Source organism: Diabrotica virgifera, chromosome 9 (genome assembly GCF_917563875.1).
Source record: "Diabrotica virgifera virgifera chromosome 9, PGI_DIABVI_V3a".
Taxonomy (NCBI): Eukaryota; Metazoa; Arthropoda; class Insecta; order Coleoptera; family Chrysomelidae; genus Diabrotica; species Diabrotica virgifera.
The window spans coordinates 69,469,591-69,487,805 of NC_065451.1; the positions used below are offsets into that span (position 1 = coordinate 69,469,591).

Here is an 18,215-nt window from a genome sequence, read left to right on the forward strand (position 1 = left end):
AATGGTACTAAACAACACTTAAAGTATTTACTTTTATTTTCCATAGTAAACAAACTTACGATTCAATACTATTTCTTCAAAAACTGTAATAAACTCCAAAGTAAACAAAATGCTATATAATTTTATATGAGACAGGACAAATGTCATTACAAAATATTATGATATGATGTCACAAGGGTTCGCGCGCTTTTCCCATAGTTTAAAATGATTTAAATACACAGAAGATTTTAAATTTGTACTTCTAATGGTCGGTTTCACCAACGACAAATAGTAGTTTATTATATGAATAAAGTTATTCAACCAATAATCTGACATTTCTCCATTTTACTAATGACTTATTTTAAAAATGAATACCTAACCATCTTCAATTTCGTTGCAACACGAAACTACAGCCGCATCATATTCTAGTTCAATCAGAGAGTGCAGCAAGCATCTCTACTGGTTTCGAAAGTTATTAGCCTCTCATCAGGAGGCACATATTCTGCTCTCTCTGACCCAACCAACCAGGACAAACCTCGGCGTGCAGTTACGGATTGCAACTAACGAAATGGCAGGGATACCCTAGCGGCAACTACTAGCAAAAGACTAAGTTTTCAATCTAGTAGCACATAAAATAATACTAAAAATATTACTCTAAATCCCACCAGATTAAATACAATGGGAACCTTCTTTGGTTACCAACCTCGTTGAATGGGTCAGAGAGAGCAGCGTATGTGCCTCCTGATAAGAAGCTAATAAGTTTCGAAACCGGTAGAGGTGCTTGTTACACTCTCTGATTGGACTAGGATATAATGCGGCTGTAGTTTCGTGTTGCAACGAAATTGAAAATGGTTATTCAGTTTTGATTTAAATGTTTACTCTGATTGGAGTATGAAGGGAACCATTCTCGTTGGAACTTTACCGCGCTGAGCAGATGGGACGTGAATTATAAATTGTAAAATTCCCTCATCTTCTTTAGTCTCAGCATCCGTTATGGCTTGCAAATTTTAGAAGCCTCGGAGGTGTAACCAGACTATGGTCCCATTGTTTTCAATCTAGTGGGATGTAGAGTAATATTTTTAGTATTATTTTATGTGCTATTAGATTGAAAACTTAGTCTTTTGCTAGAAGTTGCCGCTAGGGCATCCCTGCCATTTTGTTCGGTGCAATCCGTAACTGCACGCCGAGGTTCGTCCTGGTTGGTTGGGTCAGAGAGAACAGCATATGTGCCTCCTGATGAGGTTAATAAGTTTCGAAACCGGTAGGGGTGCTTGCTATACACTCTGATTGAACTAGATTATAATGCGGCTGTAGTTTCGTGTTGCAACGAAATTGAAGATGGTTATCCATTTTTGATTTATATGTTTACTCTGATTGGAGTATGAAGGGAACCATTCTCGTTGGAATAAAAAATGAATAACCATTTTCAATTTCGTTGCAAAACGAATATACAGCCGAACCCTATTCTAGTCCAATCAGAGAGTGCAGCAAGCACCTCTACCGGTTTCGAAACTTATTAGTCTCTCCTCAGGAGGCACAAATGCTGCTCTCCCCGATCCAACCAAAACAAACCCCAGCGTGCAATCCCGGATTGCAACGAACGAAATGGCATAGATGCCCTAGCGGCAACTGCTAGCAAAAAGACTAAGTTTTTACTTTAATGGCATATAAAACAACATAATGCTATTCTACATCCCACCAGAATGAAAACAATGGGAACCTTCTCTGGTTACACCTACGAGGCTTCTACAATTTGCAAGCCATAACGGATGCTGAGACTAAGGAAGATGAGGGAATTTTACAACTTATAATTCACGCCCCATCTGCTCAGACCGGTAAATATTTATATTTCATTTATTAACATTAATATTAATAATACAACTTGCGCAATTTGAAAAAGGTGGTTTAAAAGGTTTTTTTAAAATTTAATTTAAACTATACTATTGCATTTTTAACACGTTTGTAGAAAAAAACTATTAAAATTTGTTAGAATATACAAAAATAAAAGTAGATGTTATTCTATAGTTGTTATGATTTACGTATTGACAGTATAGACAGTTTTGATGTAATGTCAAGAAAAATATAAAAATGGAATGTCAGTCAAGTTTAAGTAAAAGTTTTTGTAGGTATTGTCCTGTAATTGAGAATGAATAAATTATAATTGTTGATATATAAGACGTTTGTAGAAAAAATATTGTATGATATAGGTGTTAAAAAGTACATTTTTAAGGCACTCATGTGAATTGCAGAATGAGCGAAGCGAATCTTTCACATACGTGCCTTAAAATTGTGCTTTTAACATTTATATCATAAATAACTATTATTATAATTTTTGTGTATTTGGAATAAGATAATAAGTAATATTTAAAGTATTTTATAATTCACTTCGTATGTTTGTCACTATGTCTGAGAAATCTTGTAGCCCGTATGAACAAAAGGGTATAGCTCAGTGGTAGAGCGTTGGGCTAAAGATCGAGAGGTCCCCGGTTCACATCCTGGTGTTTTCTAATCTTTTTTTAATTTTTGGTATTGTTTTAATAAAAATTTTTGGAAAGTAGTAATTAAAAATTAATTTAATCTTTAAATAAAATACAAATAAACTGTCCGAAAGTCTATTTATTTCATTGAAATCATATTTAGAAGTATAACTTATTACGTGCGTACAAAATACACACACATTCTTTTTTTTTATGTACAACCTGTCTTTGGAGTGAGTTTAGTGCAACTGAGTCTCATTAGGGAGTTGAGATATTCATCTGTTAAGTGAAGTGAGATCTCTACCGATTTTTAATAAAGTTCATTCTTGATAAAACGGCTTCGCACACATAAGTTGAGCCAAACATAGTATGTACACAATTTCATGGCCGAAATTGCTAAACACTAGGTATATTCTGAATTTATTGACAGTCCGCACAAAACTAGCCCACGGTCCGGATGCGGGCCGCGGTCCGCTAATTGGTGACCCCTGTTCTAGTCCAATCAGAGAGTGCAGCAAGCACCCCTACCGGTTTCGAAACTTATTAGTCTCTCATCAGGAGGCACATATGCTGCTCTCTCTGATCCAACCAAAACAAACCCCGGCGTGCAGTCACGAATTGCAACGAACGAAATGGCATAGATGCCCTAGCGGTAACTGCTAGCAAAAGACTAAGTTTTCACTCTAATGGCATATAAAACAACATAATGCTATCCTACATCCCACCAGAATGAAAACAATGGGAACCTTCTCTGGTTACACCTCCGAAGCTTCTACAATTTGCAAGCCATACGGATGCTGAGACTAAGGAAGATGAGGGAATTCTACAATTTACAATTCACGTCCCATCTGCTCAGCGCGGTAAAGTTCCAACGAGAATGGTTCCCTTCATACTCCAATCAGAGTAAATGTAAATCAAAAATGAATAACTAGCAATTTTTAGCAATGAATAACTAGCAAAATAATTATAGCAGTTTTTTCCAATACCCATAATGCTAAATTTAAGCTGCATAACAACTGGACTATTTCGAATGCAGAGCTGTATTCAATCCTTGAAGCTTTAAAATTCATTAACAAATCGAATCAGAGAAATTACATCGAAATCAATGTGACACAATCATAACGGACTCAATGAACGCCCTTGGTGACATTCAAAACATAGATTCCTGCAACCTTATTCATAAAGACATTTATCAAGAACTTCAACATGCTGCAAAGGAAAACAAACACTTGGTATCAATCTGGGTTCCATCCCATATTGGAGTACACGGTAACGAGGTTGTGGACCGCCTAGCTCACGAACCAGCAGAAGTGATCAAGTTCATCTAAATAAAATTGTGCTAGGTGATGTGAAATTGTGTCTTAAAAACGTAGTTAGTTGTGCGTGGCAAAACAAGTGGTCGCAGTGCTCCGAAAAATTAAAACAAATTAAAGGCAACGCTGTACAAGAACAGGCCTTTTCTTTACCTAGGAAAAAACAAGTTATCTTCACTCGGCTCCGACTTGGTCACACCCGTCATACACATCTCTACAAAATAACTAGAGACAATCCTCCATTCTGCCAGCAGTGTCAAACAAATGTAATAATTAAACATATATTATCCTACTGTCAAAAATACCAGCAAACGAGAAGTAAACTTAACCTTCCCAGAGACATATCTGAGCTTCTTGGAGACGATAAAAATATCAACATCATCAAGTTTTTAACGGATATAGGAATAAAGGACATTTAACTGTACCGCAAATTTTCCAGGTTTCCTTTTTGTTAGTTCATATGTATGTTAGGTCTGGATCCCGCGTATGAAAAAAAAGTTGATTAATAGCAAGCTGAAAATTTGTTAATAGCTTAAGGGTGTCTAGTCGGATAAACTTTGATATATGGGAACACTGGAACAGGGGCAGTTTTAATTGTGGAACAGGTTAAAAATTTGGAACGGTCAGACCACGAAAACGGCACATTTATTTTGTCCGACAGAATAGACTTAAACTCTCCGAACAGAGATTAAACTCTCATGCAAAAATCAGACTGCTATTTATCACCTGTCATAATTCCTGTCATTTGACATATTCTACATGTTCCACTCATTAAAACGCCCATTTGGTGATAAATAGCAGTCTGATTTTTGCATGAGAGTTTAATCTCTGTTCGGAGAGTTTAAGTCTGTTCTGTCGGACAAAATACATGTGCCGTTTTCGTGGTCTGACCGTTCCAAATTCTTAACCTGTTCCACAATTAAAAGTTCCCCTGTTCCAGTGTTCCCATATATCAAAGTTTGTCGGACTAGACACCCTTAAGCTATTAACAAATTTTCAGCTTGCTATTAATTAACTTTTTTTTCATACGCGGGATCCAGACCTATGTACTTAATATTGTAATAACTGTTTATTTTTAATAATGTATTTTCGATTGTTGTCGTTTATAACCCCAGTGGTTCGGACGGCGATGAATACAAAAAATAAAAAAAAAAATAACTATTTTCAATTTCGTTGCAAAACGAAAATACAGCCGAACCATATTCAAGTCCAGGGGTCACCAATTAGTTTCCATGGGGGTCCGTTTCGAAAACCTGACACTTCCGGGGTCCGGATTTGTGCTGCCTGTGTCTGGCTGTTCTGATTCCGTTTCTTTGCGGATTCTTGTTATAAAATATCCCCTATAATCAAATCAGAAGGGTGCCGAGCGAAATTTTGGGCAGAAATTGTTTAACATTTTTTTTAACAAATTCAAAACATCACTTTTTTTGCCCCAGAAAATATGTTTTTTAGCATTTTTGGGTCATCTCAAACAAAAAATATCTGTCACTTTATTAACACTTAACGAGTTTTTAAGCATCGCAAATGCATATTTTTGCATTTTTCAGATTTTAAATCGCTTATAACTAGAAAACTATCAACTTTTCAGAAATATGACAAGAGAACTTTTTTGTTTACAATTACCCAAGAAAATTAAAGACATTTTGCGAAACAAAAAAGTAATTTTGCATTTTTGAACAGGAATCCGCAAAGAAATCGAGTCAGAAACATTTTTCATACGAAAGTGGCCTCACACAGGGACTAATATGGAAAGGAAAACTAATAATATCTGATTGTTTTTGGTTACTGTATACTTTCCTGTAAGTTTTCCTGGTACAATAAAAAAATATAAATTCATTGTTTTGATGTTATTATCAGTATATTTTGAAAACAGCAGTATTGTAAATTGTTACTGGGAATATTTTAAAAGTTAGGAATTTATATTTTGAATGCTAATGAAGTTTTTAGACATCTTCAATTTTGTAGAAAGGAAACTGAGGAATTTAAAATAAATAATCATAGTACAAAATGCTAATTAACATGTTATCTTTTCTACATTAGTTTCAATGCAAAGTGTTTATTGCAAACTTATTAAATCTGAAAATTATTTTAATTAAATGCACATCTGAAAAGTACTGAAGCTATTTCCTTGTGGCATTTTTTTATGATTAATTATTTATATGGGAAATAAGCCACAATTAAAATGAAAAAAATTATTTTATTAACGTTTCAACGCCCAAATCGGGTGCCGTTGTCAAAATACAAAATATTACTAATAAACAAAAGTGTTGTTGCTAAGCAAAAAAATTCTTCTAATAATTTATTTAATCTCACTCATTTATATTGGCAATTCAGACATATATTATACATTTTAAAGTAGAAGACTTTAAAATGATATTGCCAATATTTATGAGTTGCGTTCCTGGGACGACTTACTGAAAGATAGTTCATTCGATTACATGAAATTAACCCCAACTCAAGAATATCCGTCATAAAAAATTATAGCATGTGATATGTCTTTAAAAAGACAACCAAATGCAACGACAGTAAAATTCTCGAGTTAGAGACTTCATAGTAAATCACAAGGGAAAACCAGGAAAAAAAAATAAATAAACGTTAATAAAATTATTTTTTTCATTTTAATTGTGGCTTATTTCCCATATAAATAATTAATCTGAAAAGTACTCCTACTTAACATATACAGTCGAACCCGCTTATTTTCATAGCCTTCGTGCCAAGCAAAAATATTCTTATAACCGGGATATTCTAATAACCGATCATTAATGGCTAGTAGAGAGGTTTCGGGACCTCAAATTTCTATTCCTTAAACCGGAATATTCCTATAACAGGTATTCTAATAAGCGGGTTCGACTGTAGTAGAGAAGAAATGAATATAAAAAATGCACATGACAATTTTATATTACAGTTTACTTAATTTAAAAATTAATGATTAGTAAGTATAACAATAAGGGAACTCTTTACAAAATTAAATTATCAGAGAGAAAAATGACATTTCTGAAGTTATACTTCTTTAGGCGCGATTGAGGGTGAAATTTTATTAATCTGCGCGCATGTGCACACAGACAGTATGGAGTTCGTTACTAAATGTTTTAATTTATGTATGTATCAGTCCAGAAAAAGGTGTGGAAAGGATATAATAGTGTTTTTAAATATATTTTTCTATAAACGTGTTAAAAATGCAATTTATAGCACTCCATAGGAGCGTTAAAAATGCTAATTTAAAGCGCCAGTGCTTTAAAAATTTTATTCAAAATATTTATATTTCATTTATTAACATTAATATTAATAATACAACTTGCGCAATTTGAAAAAGGTGGTTTATAAGGTTTTTTTAAATTTCATTTAAACTGTACTATTGCATTTTTAACACGTTTGTAGAAAAAAACTATTAAAATTTGTTAGAATATACAAAAATAAAAGTAGATGTTATTCTATAGTTGTTATGATTTACGTATTGACAGTATAGACAGTTTTGATGTAATGTCAAGAAAAATATAAAAATGGAATGTCAGTCAAGTTTAAGTAAAAGTTTTTGTAGGTATTGTCCTGTGATTGAGAATGAATAAATTATAATTGTTGATATATAAGACGTTTGTAGAAAAAATATTGTATGATATAGGTGTTAAAAAGTACATTTTTAAGGCACTCATGTGAATTGCAGAATGAGCGAAGCGAATCTTTCACATACGTGCCTTAAAATTGTGCTTTAACATTTATATCATAAATAACTATTATTATAATTTTTGTGTATTTGGAATAAGATAATAAGTAATATTTAAAGTATTTTATAATTCACTTCGTATGTTTGTCACTATGTCTGAGAAATCTTGTAGCCCGTATGAACAAAAGGGTATAGCTCAGTGGTAGAGCGTTGAGCTGGAGATCAAGAGGTCCCCGGTTCAAATCCTGGTGTTTTCTAATCTTTTTTTAATTTTTGGTATTGTTTTAATAAAAATTATTGGAAAGTAGTAAGTAAAAATTAATTTAATCTTTAAATAAAATATAAATAAACTGTCCGAAAATATATTTATTTCATTGAAATCATATTTAGAAGTATAACTTCTTACGTGCATACAAAATACACACACATTCTTTTTTTATGTACAACCTGTCTTTGGAGTGAATTTAGTGCAACTGACTCTCATTAGGGAGTTGAGATTCTTGATAAAGCGGCTTCGCACACATAAGTTGAGCCAAACATAGTATGTACACAATTTCATGGCCGAAATTGCTAAACACTAGGTATATTCTGAATTTATTGACGGTCCGCACAAAACTAGCCCACGGTCCGGATGCGGACCGCGGTCCGCTAATTGGTGACCCCTGTTCTAGTCCAATCAGAGAGTGCAGCAAGCACCCCTACCGGTTTCGAAACTTATTAGTCTCTCATCAGGAAGCACATATGCTGCTCTCTCTGATCCAACCAAAACAAACCCCAGCGTGCAGTCACGGATTGCAACGAACGAAATGGCATAGATGCCCTAGCGGCAACTGCTAGCAAAAGACTAAGTTTTCACTCTAATGGCATATAAAACAACATAATGTTATTCTACATCCCACCAGACTGAAAACAATGGGAACCTTCTCTGGTTACACCTCTGAGGCTTCTACAATTTGCAAGCCATAACGGATGCTAAGACTAAAGAAGATGAGGGAATTTTACAATTTATAATTCACGTCCCATCTGCTCAGCGCGGTAAAGTTCCAACGAGAATGGTTCCCTTCGTACTCCAATCAGAGTAAACATTTGCCATTAGAGTGAAAACTTAGTCTTAAAACTTATTTCATTTATTTATCAAATAAATATGTACCCTTCGAATAAATTGGCAAGTTATTATCGCTGTAAATATCTATAAAAAAGTAAATTCATAGTTTACATTGAAATTATCAAAATTATATTGAAACAAAATAAAAATATAAACCTCTAACAAATTTTATTCGACGAATAATTATTCATTGATTTATTTGTTGTTGGTGAAACCGGACCGAAGTTGTTATGGGGTTTTTGAGTCGTGAAATTTTGGAATCTTATTTTTAAACAAACCTCAAATTATTATGGAATAAAACAAAAATGTGCACGTCCCCTATTGTGTTTATTTGTAAAAATAAGTACTTACCCCTATCATTATATACAAGTAAAGCTTGTTCATTTTCAGTACTATGCTGTTGAAAACTGCTACTAACTTGAGGTATTAGCAAATCTAATCTCCCTTTTAACCTGTTCAGAGGAGTGAGGAGACCCAGTCGGCTTTGTATACTTCCCAATGTAGCACTTAATAGATCAGGAAGTTGAGGGTTCGACATTAGGATTCCGGCATGCATTTGAAGTATGTATTTCATCCACATTGAACCCATTTGACTCCTAAAATCAATCAACATTTGTAATATTAAAGTTAAGATTAATTTATTAGTCATTAGTTGTATATTTTGTGAGCAGTTTTGTCAGCTCCTCTATAGAGCGCGGCCCTCTCACCGGTATGCGATTTTACAAAATATACCCGCTCTCAGCACAAGCTCCGCCTCCTACGTATACGTCATCCAGAACTGTAAGAATCCCTCCGTTATGAACACATCTTACTAAATTACTAAATATACCCGATTTCAGCACATATCGTGCGATTTGAACCTTTAACATACATACATGCAGTAATCTCAGAAAGTTCCTTGGAATAAACAAAAGTTTTATTTTAAATAAGATATTTGAAATTATTAAAAATTACACTCAATTTTTTTTACCCCTGTAACTTAATAAAATAAACATTATATAAGTTTTAGGGACTTTCGGTCCTCGGTAATAATGTAATCTTTTATTCTGCGTTAAAAATTTTCAAAAATACTAATTAATTTTCTCAGGATTCGAAAAAAAAAATGAATGCATTTAAAGAGCATTGCAAGCAAATTTTGCGCCTACCTACTTAAATTATTTTTTAATTGTAAGTTTTAGTGCACGTTTTAAGGTGAAACAGTAGCGATCAACAGGTAGCAAAAACGCGTTCCAAGATTGGGGATGTAATTTTAAATATTTTTTGGAGATATTTGGCACACGTATTCGTAATATAATAAAGAATGGCGGTACAGAGCCCAATTTGAAAAATATATTAATATGTGGAAATTACTCTGTAATTAAATACAATATTAAAAAACGAGCCTGTACCGCCATTAAGAACAAAAAAATAAACTTTCTTCAAATAAACTTTTTTATACGATGCCTAGATTTTGTGTCATTTTGGAACTACCAAAATTTTTTATTTCATTAGTAGTTCCAAAATGACACAAAATCTAGGCATCGGATAAAAAAGTTTATTTGAAGAAAGTGTATTTTTTTGTTCTTCTTAATGGCAGTACAGGCTCGTTTTTTAAATATTATATTTAATTACAGAGTAATTTCCACATATTAATATATTTTTCAAATTGGGCTCTGTACCGCCATTCTTTATTATATTACGAATATGTGTGCCAAATATCTCGAAAAAATATTCAAAATTACAGCCGCAATCTTGGAACGCGTTTTCGCTACCTGTTGATCGCTACTGTTTCCTCTTAATGCAGGTTAAAGAATAAAAAATTTATCAAACCATAAAACTGCATTATTATTCTCTCCGAGATTTCCTCTCTGTCTATCAGCACTTAAATCGAATACTGTTTGGAAAAATCTCCTAATCAACCGAAGTGTGTTTAAATCTGGTATACATATTTAGTAAAATGTGTTATTAGCGGGTAGGGATACCTACAGTTCTGGATGACTTAGACGCATAGAAGGCGGAGCTTGTGCTGAGAGCAGGTATATTTTGTAAAATCGCCACCGGTATAGTCACAGGGAGGAAACAAAATACTCTTCGCGGAGCAAAAACTGACCAAGGGAACAAACCCTGACAGAAAATGCTGGCATTCCAGGTTGGGGTTGTGCTATGAGCTAGTAATCTATACATGAAAAACGCGCTACAAATCGTATAATATTGCCTCGGATGGAAACATAGAGCATACAATAATATTCTATTAGGTACCAGAAACGTAATAAGCTGATACAGATTAGGAATCGCGACATACGTCATAAAACTGCTACAGAAATAATATAAGATGGATGTAACAGTTATTCAGGAAATGAGGTGGACAGGCTTGGGCAGCCTGCAGATGGAAAACTCTCTGGTTTTCTGGTCGGAAAAAGAAGAAAGGGATGCATATGAGTGTGATTTCATAACAAATAGAAAACTGCTGGCCATAATAGAATTCAAGCCAATACACCAAAGGAAAGTGGCAAAATCTAACTCTTTTATAAGTGCATGCTCCATCTGAAGAAGCAGATGCAGAGAACAAAGATACATTCTATAAATTTCTAGAACAGCAGTACATGGCAGCACTCGACATACATGGCCGCACCCAGACATGACGTCAAATCAGTGATTGGTACCCATAGTTTACAGAATACCACTAAAGATTGTCGAGATTATCGGAATTTGCTGTAAACCTATATGAAACCACTTTTTTCTCGTTTTTTCTCTTTTTCCCTGTGCATTCCCCCTATGTTGCTGTCGTTTCTAAGGTTCCCCTTATATTTTTTGCCATCTGATATCTCTTCTTCTAATGCATAAGGAAAAGGAGAAAAAACGAGAAAAAGTGGGCCGACCAGAAATGTGAACAAAGTTTAATGCTGGATGGAGCTACTGCAAGACCAACAGATGAGAATAGAGAAGCTTACCATAAAATTAGAATAGAAACAGGAAAACGAAGGGATGTTGAAAAGGAAGAAAAAACAATACCTAGAAAACTGGATATAATAAAGCAACTTTAGAGCAACCACAGAACTGGTCAGTCTAGGCAGTTTTATAAGGAAATACAAACACTTAAGTGTAATAAGATAAATAGTCTGAGATTCATAAAAGATGATAGAGGACATCTTCTTAGGGAGGACAGAGACATAATCCGACAATGGGGAGAGTATTTCAAACAACTGTTAAATACTGATGAGTCAACAACAAACGGACAAAAACAGTACTTCTCAACAGAATCCGAAATACGTTACCAGCGATTGAGGAAGTAAAGACAGCATTAGTGGCACTAAGGCACGGCGCAAATTGAACTTAAGCGAGACACAACCTGCACCGGCGGACTGCGTAGACCGTTCTGCGCATCCTACTATCAGTTCATGCTTTCGCAGGTCTCGCTTGGGAAGGTTTGCCATCGGCGTACAGTTTTCTTGTGTCGTGGGACGCGTGACTCAATTCTCAGTTGTGTTTTTGTTTGCGAGATGGACGTTGAAAAGCTGATAGAACTCGTTCGAAATTATCCCATCGTATATGATACCAGCCACGACGATTATAATATGAGGACGAAATTAAAAGACGAGATATGGGAGAAGATATGAAACGAACTGAATACGAATGGTAAGTACAATTTACCGTGATAAATTAAAATATTAGTACTGTTCATACGATCTGAATGGGACCAGACGAATTTTTGGGGTCCGGTCAATAATTCTACGCGAGCATAGAGATTTATAATGTGTAATGTGTAAGATAAACATTTTTGTAATTGATCATTCCCCGTACATTGTCCACATGGACACTGGTGTGGCTTATTACTTTCTAACGCATCTTATTGGACAATACTGAAATGTAATTGGTCAAATTTTTCGGATATACTTAGGCTTAAAGCATATCGTTATCTCTCAAAAATGCCTTCTCATTTTTCAAAGCCGGCATGCAATATAAACACAAATAAACAGTGTCGTCGTCCGTCGTGATATACTTATAATTATTTTGTTTTTATATTAAAATTGTATTTTATTTTTTAGTTTTCAAATTAATAAGTACATTAAATGTCATTTGTATTGTGTACTTTTAATTATTAATTTTAAATTTTAATAAAAGTTAATACGATGTCAACTGGAACAGACGAATTTTTGGGGTCCAGTCATTGATTCTACGACGAGCATAGAAATAAATATAAACATTTTTGTAATTGATCACTACAGGTATTATCCAGATGGACGCAGCTGTGACATATTGCTGTCTAACTTAATTTATTGGGCATTGCTGAAGTGTAATTAGTCAAATTCTTCGGAAGTGCTTACGCTAAGACTTTATCGTTATCTGGCAAAAAATGCGATCTCGGGTTTCTCAGCGATATAACCAGTATCGTCGTAATGCGACAGTAAGCGCACGTATATTTTTAATTTTTTTTTGCAAAAGGCAGGATTGTGTTTTAAGTTACACAGTAGGAATAAGTTGTTGTAAATACTTATTAAATATGGCTTTTTGGCGACCGTTTGAATGTGATACCAACGAGAATACTAGTGACAATCCAATGGACGATTTAGGTATGTAAATTCTTATTTCATTAAAACAATAATTGTTATTTAATATAAATACAGTATGGTGCAAATGTTTGGAATAAATTCGTTATTTCGTAAACCTGCGACTATAAAGAAACATCCCGAAACAGGTCGATTTTTATTTTTAAACTTTGATATTTTGGCATATATATATCATACGAGGAGCGTCATCCATATGGGTGTGATGACGTAGTCGATGATTTTTTTTAATGAGACTAGGGTCGCGTGATGTCTCATTTGAGAGGTTATTTAATTCTGTATTTAGTAATATAAATATTAACATATTTATTTGTAAAGTGCATCCAAAAAATATTTTTTAAATTAAATAAATTGACAAAAAAAGAAGGATGTATTTAATTTATTTAATTCAAAATACATTCTAATGCTGTCAGAAAATAGAAAAAAAAATTATTTGACAAATAAGCATTGCTTTTCGCTTAAATTAAATGTTCAGACTTCCAAGAGATAGGTGGTTGGCGAGAGCTGGTTTAAACATTGAATTTTAGCAAAAAACAATGTTTATTTATTATATAAACATTTTTGTCTATTGTGACAACAGTACAATTGTATTTTGAATTAAATAAATTACATACATTTTTCTTTTAGTCAATTTTCTTGTCATATAGAGTCAATTAATTTAATTGAAAAAAAAATTGGACACCCTATATAAACAATTGTATTAGTATTTACATTACTGAATACAAAATTCAGTAACCTTTAAAATGAGCTATCATACGATCCCTACTCTCATTTTAAAAATCATCGATTACGTCATCACACGAATAGGGATGACATGAAAAAAACAAAAGATGTAGATCTTTGAAACACACTCAGTGATCAAAAGATCCACAGGTACTGGTTTGGACGACCACTCGTACGAAAACAAACAAATAAAATAGAGAATGCGGAAAAATCCCCTTACGAACAATTCACACATCCACTACTTCGGGCTGGGAAAAATTTTTTGAATAGAATCGAAGATCCAAACACCAGCTCTTAGAAATGTGTTTTATGATTTATGATTGTCATAATTTTCTTCGCTTGATTAAAACGGCATAATATTTAGCCATCCTTTTAATTCTACCCCAAACGAGCAGATACCTACACCGAATAGTGATTCTAGGTCTGCTCACCGTGGCTGTTCCAACCGATTAGAAATACAGTCCGCTCTCAACCCCAAGAAATTAGAAAAGAACAGCCCGTTTCATGTTAAATATTTAAATAATAGGGATGACATCACTCGTATGATATATATTATGTATTAAAGTGTGTAAAAGTAGTATTTTATTTCCTTTGTTAAGCGCTTTCGACAAAATTGTCATCATCGGAGCTAACGGTCAATATAAAAATAAGTACCACTGCTTATGAGTCATAGAAACTACAATATGTAACCACTACCTATGCATGAGCATATTGTTGAACATTAGAATTCTAAGTGTATTACAATATGGAAGGCGAACTGGTCGTTTTCATGTAAGTATTTTATTTTTGTATTCAAATTGTAGTCTCATTTCTTTAGTTTTGCACATTAAATTGCATTTGTATTATGTATTTTTAATCATATTTGATGGCAATTTCATAAAGAAATGTGAATATTTACTGTTTAAGAAATATTAGACCTTAATAATAATTTAAAAATAAAAATTTATTAATTTCTATTGCGCCGCCTATGTTTTACTGAAGAAGCCGACACTTGGTGTCAAATTTTGTTTTTATAATTGTCCAACTGACATCGTAAGAACGTTACATACATATAATCAAAACCCTACACCGCTTTGTCATTAAAATTCTGCTAACTTTATTAGGTACTCGTAGACAAAATAAACGGCGATACCAGATATGCCTTTACACGAACACATTATTAGAAAAAAAGGTTACTTAAAACGAATAGGCCTGGATCCCGCCTAACAAAAAAAAGTTGATTAATAGCAAGCTGAAAATTTGTTAATAGCACAACGGTGTCTGGTCGGACAAACTTTAATGTATGGGAACACTGGAACAGGGGAAGTTTTAATTGTGGAACAGGTTAAAGATTTGGAACGTCAGACTACAAAAACTTCCCATGTACATATTTTATCTGACAGAACTTCCAATTGATTTCTTACCCTTTCATTAAACTCTCATGCAAAAATTAGACTGCTATTTATTATCTGTCATAATTCCTGTCATTTGACATGTTCTACGTGTCGGACTTATTAAAATGCACAGTTGGTGATAAATACCAGTCTGATTTTTGCATGAGAGTTTAATGAAAGGGTAACAAATCAATTGGAAGTTCTGTCTGACAAAATACATGGGACGTTTTCGTAGTATGACGTTCCAAATTTTTAACCTGTTCCACAATTAAAACTTCCTCTGTTCCAGTGTTCCCATACATCAAAGTTTGTCTGACGAGACACCGTTAAGCTATTAGGTAACAAATTTTCAGCTTGCTATTAATCAACTTTTTTTTGGTACGCGGGATCCAGGCCTAGAAATACAATGTCACAAATGATGGCGTAATCCCCTTTATAATAATATACTAGGTATAAAAACATGTACATAGGTATAACAATTTTGTATTATTCATTTCTTAAATCTACACAACATTATCACTGAAAAATGATTGATTCATTATTTAAAAACCGTTAAGGATATTTGTGAATATCGCATTACCATCAAATAAAATTTGTCATCATAATACAGTAGAACCCCGCAAATCCGAACTAATTGGGGGGACAGCCTGTTCGGATTCCGAAAAGTTCGGATTATCCGAAAGTTAGCCTAAGAAGCTAACGAAGATGATTTTTAAAAGATTTGGACTGCCACCGATCCCTTTATGAAACTCTATCCGCACGTTTATGCCTCCAATATTCTAAAGCTGAAAAATATTTAGATCACTGAAATATTAAATCGCTAACGCCAGTAGTTTTGTTTCGTCACGGGACATGGGAATTCGGCCATGTAAATGATTCATTTAATTTGTAATCTGGATATTGATTACACTATGTTTCTCATGTTTCTTATCTTTTTCAATGTTTTCGTTCATAGTATACCATGGAAAATGTGTATTATAAACATTCCTTTATTGATTGTGTTTAGTCTAACTCGACGCTTTTATTCACCCATTAGTGTTCCAGTGTTTAATACTGTAGCTAGCATCTTACGTAATTATTTTCTCACATAATAAACATGTTTTTAAATTTTTATTTTGAATTTTTAAATTTTTTTTTCACTTTCCGTTGGTTCGGATTTGCCGAAAGTTCGGATTTGCGGGGTTCGGATTTGCGGGGTTCTACTGTATTAGGTATCTACATTTTTGTTTATGCTTAAAAACAAAATATGTAGACGAGATATAAATATAACAGGTAAGCAGTTTTGACTAAGTATAGAACAATGCACTCATGCAAATAATGCGTTGTTGTTGTGGTAGTAATTTATTACACAGTTAAAATCATAATTGGAGATATTACTAATATTTTAAATACATTGAAGATATAAAATTAAAAATTCGTATGTGAAACATATACCCGTACCTACCCAGGGCCGTGCCGTGCTATAATGCGGCGAGGCAGTCGCATCAGGCGGCATCACAAGAGGGGCGGCATAATCAGTAAAATCAAAAAAAAAAATTGTCAGATTGTGTAAAAATGCTATCAGAAAGTATAGGAAAAATGAAAAGTTACATACAATATGGCTAAAAACCAAATGAAAATTTAATGAAATTTCAGAAAATCTTGATATAAGTTACGAATTTCCAGCTGAAAATGAAATTGCCAGGAGAAAAAAAGCGTTTATTTGCTTAAATTTAAAATAAAGTTCATCTATATTTTAGACATTGCCGTTAAGTGGGTAGGAGCAAAATTTCCTTGCAATGCTTTTTAAATGCATTCATTTTTTTCGAATCCTGAGAAAACTAATTAGTATTTTTGAAAAACTTTAACGCAGAATGCAAGGTTGCATTATTACCGAGGGCCGAAAATCCCTGAAAGCCTATATAATGTTTATTTGAATAAGTTACAGGAGTAAAAAAAAGAAAAAATTGAGTGTAATTTTTAATTTTAAATATCTTATTCAAAAGAAAACTATTGTATATTCTATCGATAATAATGTAATCTTTCAATCTGCGTTTAAATTTTTCAAAAATATTTATTAATTTTTTCAGGTTTCGAAAAAAAAAATGAATGTTATGCAAGCAGATTTTGCGTCTATGCCCTTAATTCTTTGATTGATCGATTTTCGATATTAGAAACTCATAATAAGAATTTTAAACATTTTTATTATATAATATTTTTAACTTAAGAGAAACAGATGATAAAACACTAGAAAAATATTGTAGGTATGAATCTTCAATCAATATGTACTTTCAATAGAAAAAGAATCCGATCTTCTAGAAGAATTATTTCATGATATATCCCAAATGATACCATACTCTATGAAACTTTTAGAGGTTTTGAACTATTTGTACCAAAATGATCTAATTTCTTTATAGCCAAATTTAGTTTTATTACTAAGAATTTTATTCACTCCCTGTCTCTGTAGCTAGTGGGGAAAGAAGTTTTTCAAAATTAAAATTATTAAAAACAATTTACGAAGCTCCGTAAGACAAACAGAACTAAAAAATTTAGCACATACATATTTCAATAGAGTTCTCACTAGCTGCTACACCTATCTATCCCCACTAGATTCAACCAATCTGATTGACGAGTTTACCAAAATTAAAGTCAGAAGGGTAAAATTATAATTTTTGTAAATGTTACTTAATGTAATGTTAATACATATTTCATTTAAATTTAATTTAGAGTATGTTTGGTTTTTAAAACAAAAGTTTTCGTTCATTTTGTGTAGTTTCATTTAATAAAATAAAAGTTAAGTTTCAATAATATTTAAGGGGCGGCATTTCGTAGACTTGCATCATATTGTAAAGATGTACGGCACGGCTCTGTACCTACCTAAGTATCTAAGAGGCTCATTAATATTCAGCTCAACGGGGTGATATTGTTAAAGGTGTGAAATATGCATAAACAAGGGATCATTTCATAAAAGACATAGATCTATTGTTTATGGAATTTGCTACGAGTACTAGGGAGATGTAACGTATTTAAAACGTTACAAGTACGGACATACGGATTTAAA

General features: G+C 33.2%; 1 protein-coding gene across 1 annotated transcript in view; it reads right to left on the reverse strand.

Annotated features, from left to right (window-relative positions):
* Positions 1–18,215, reverse strand: part of LOC114338139 (WD repeat-containing protein 43) — an 86,355-nt gene that overhangs the window by 8,739 nt on the left and 59,401 nt on the right. Inside the window, exon 7 of the mRNA XM_050662449.1 lies at positions 8,887–9,131. Coding sequence (XP_050518406.1) covers positions 8,887–9,131 — 245 coding nt within the window. The remainder of the gene's footprint in view (positions 1–8,886; positions 9,132–18,215) is intronic.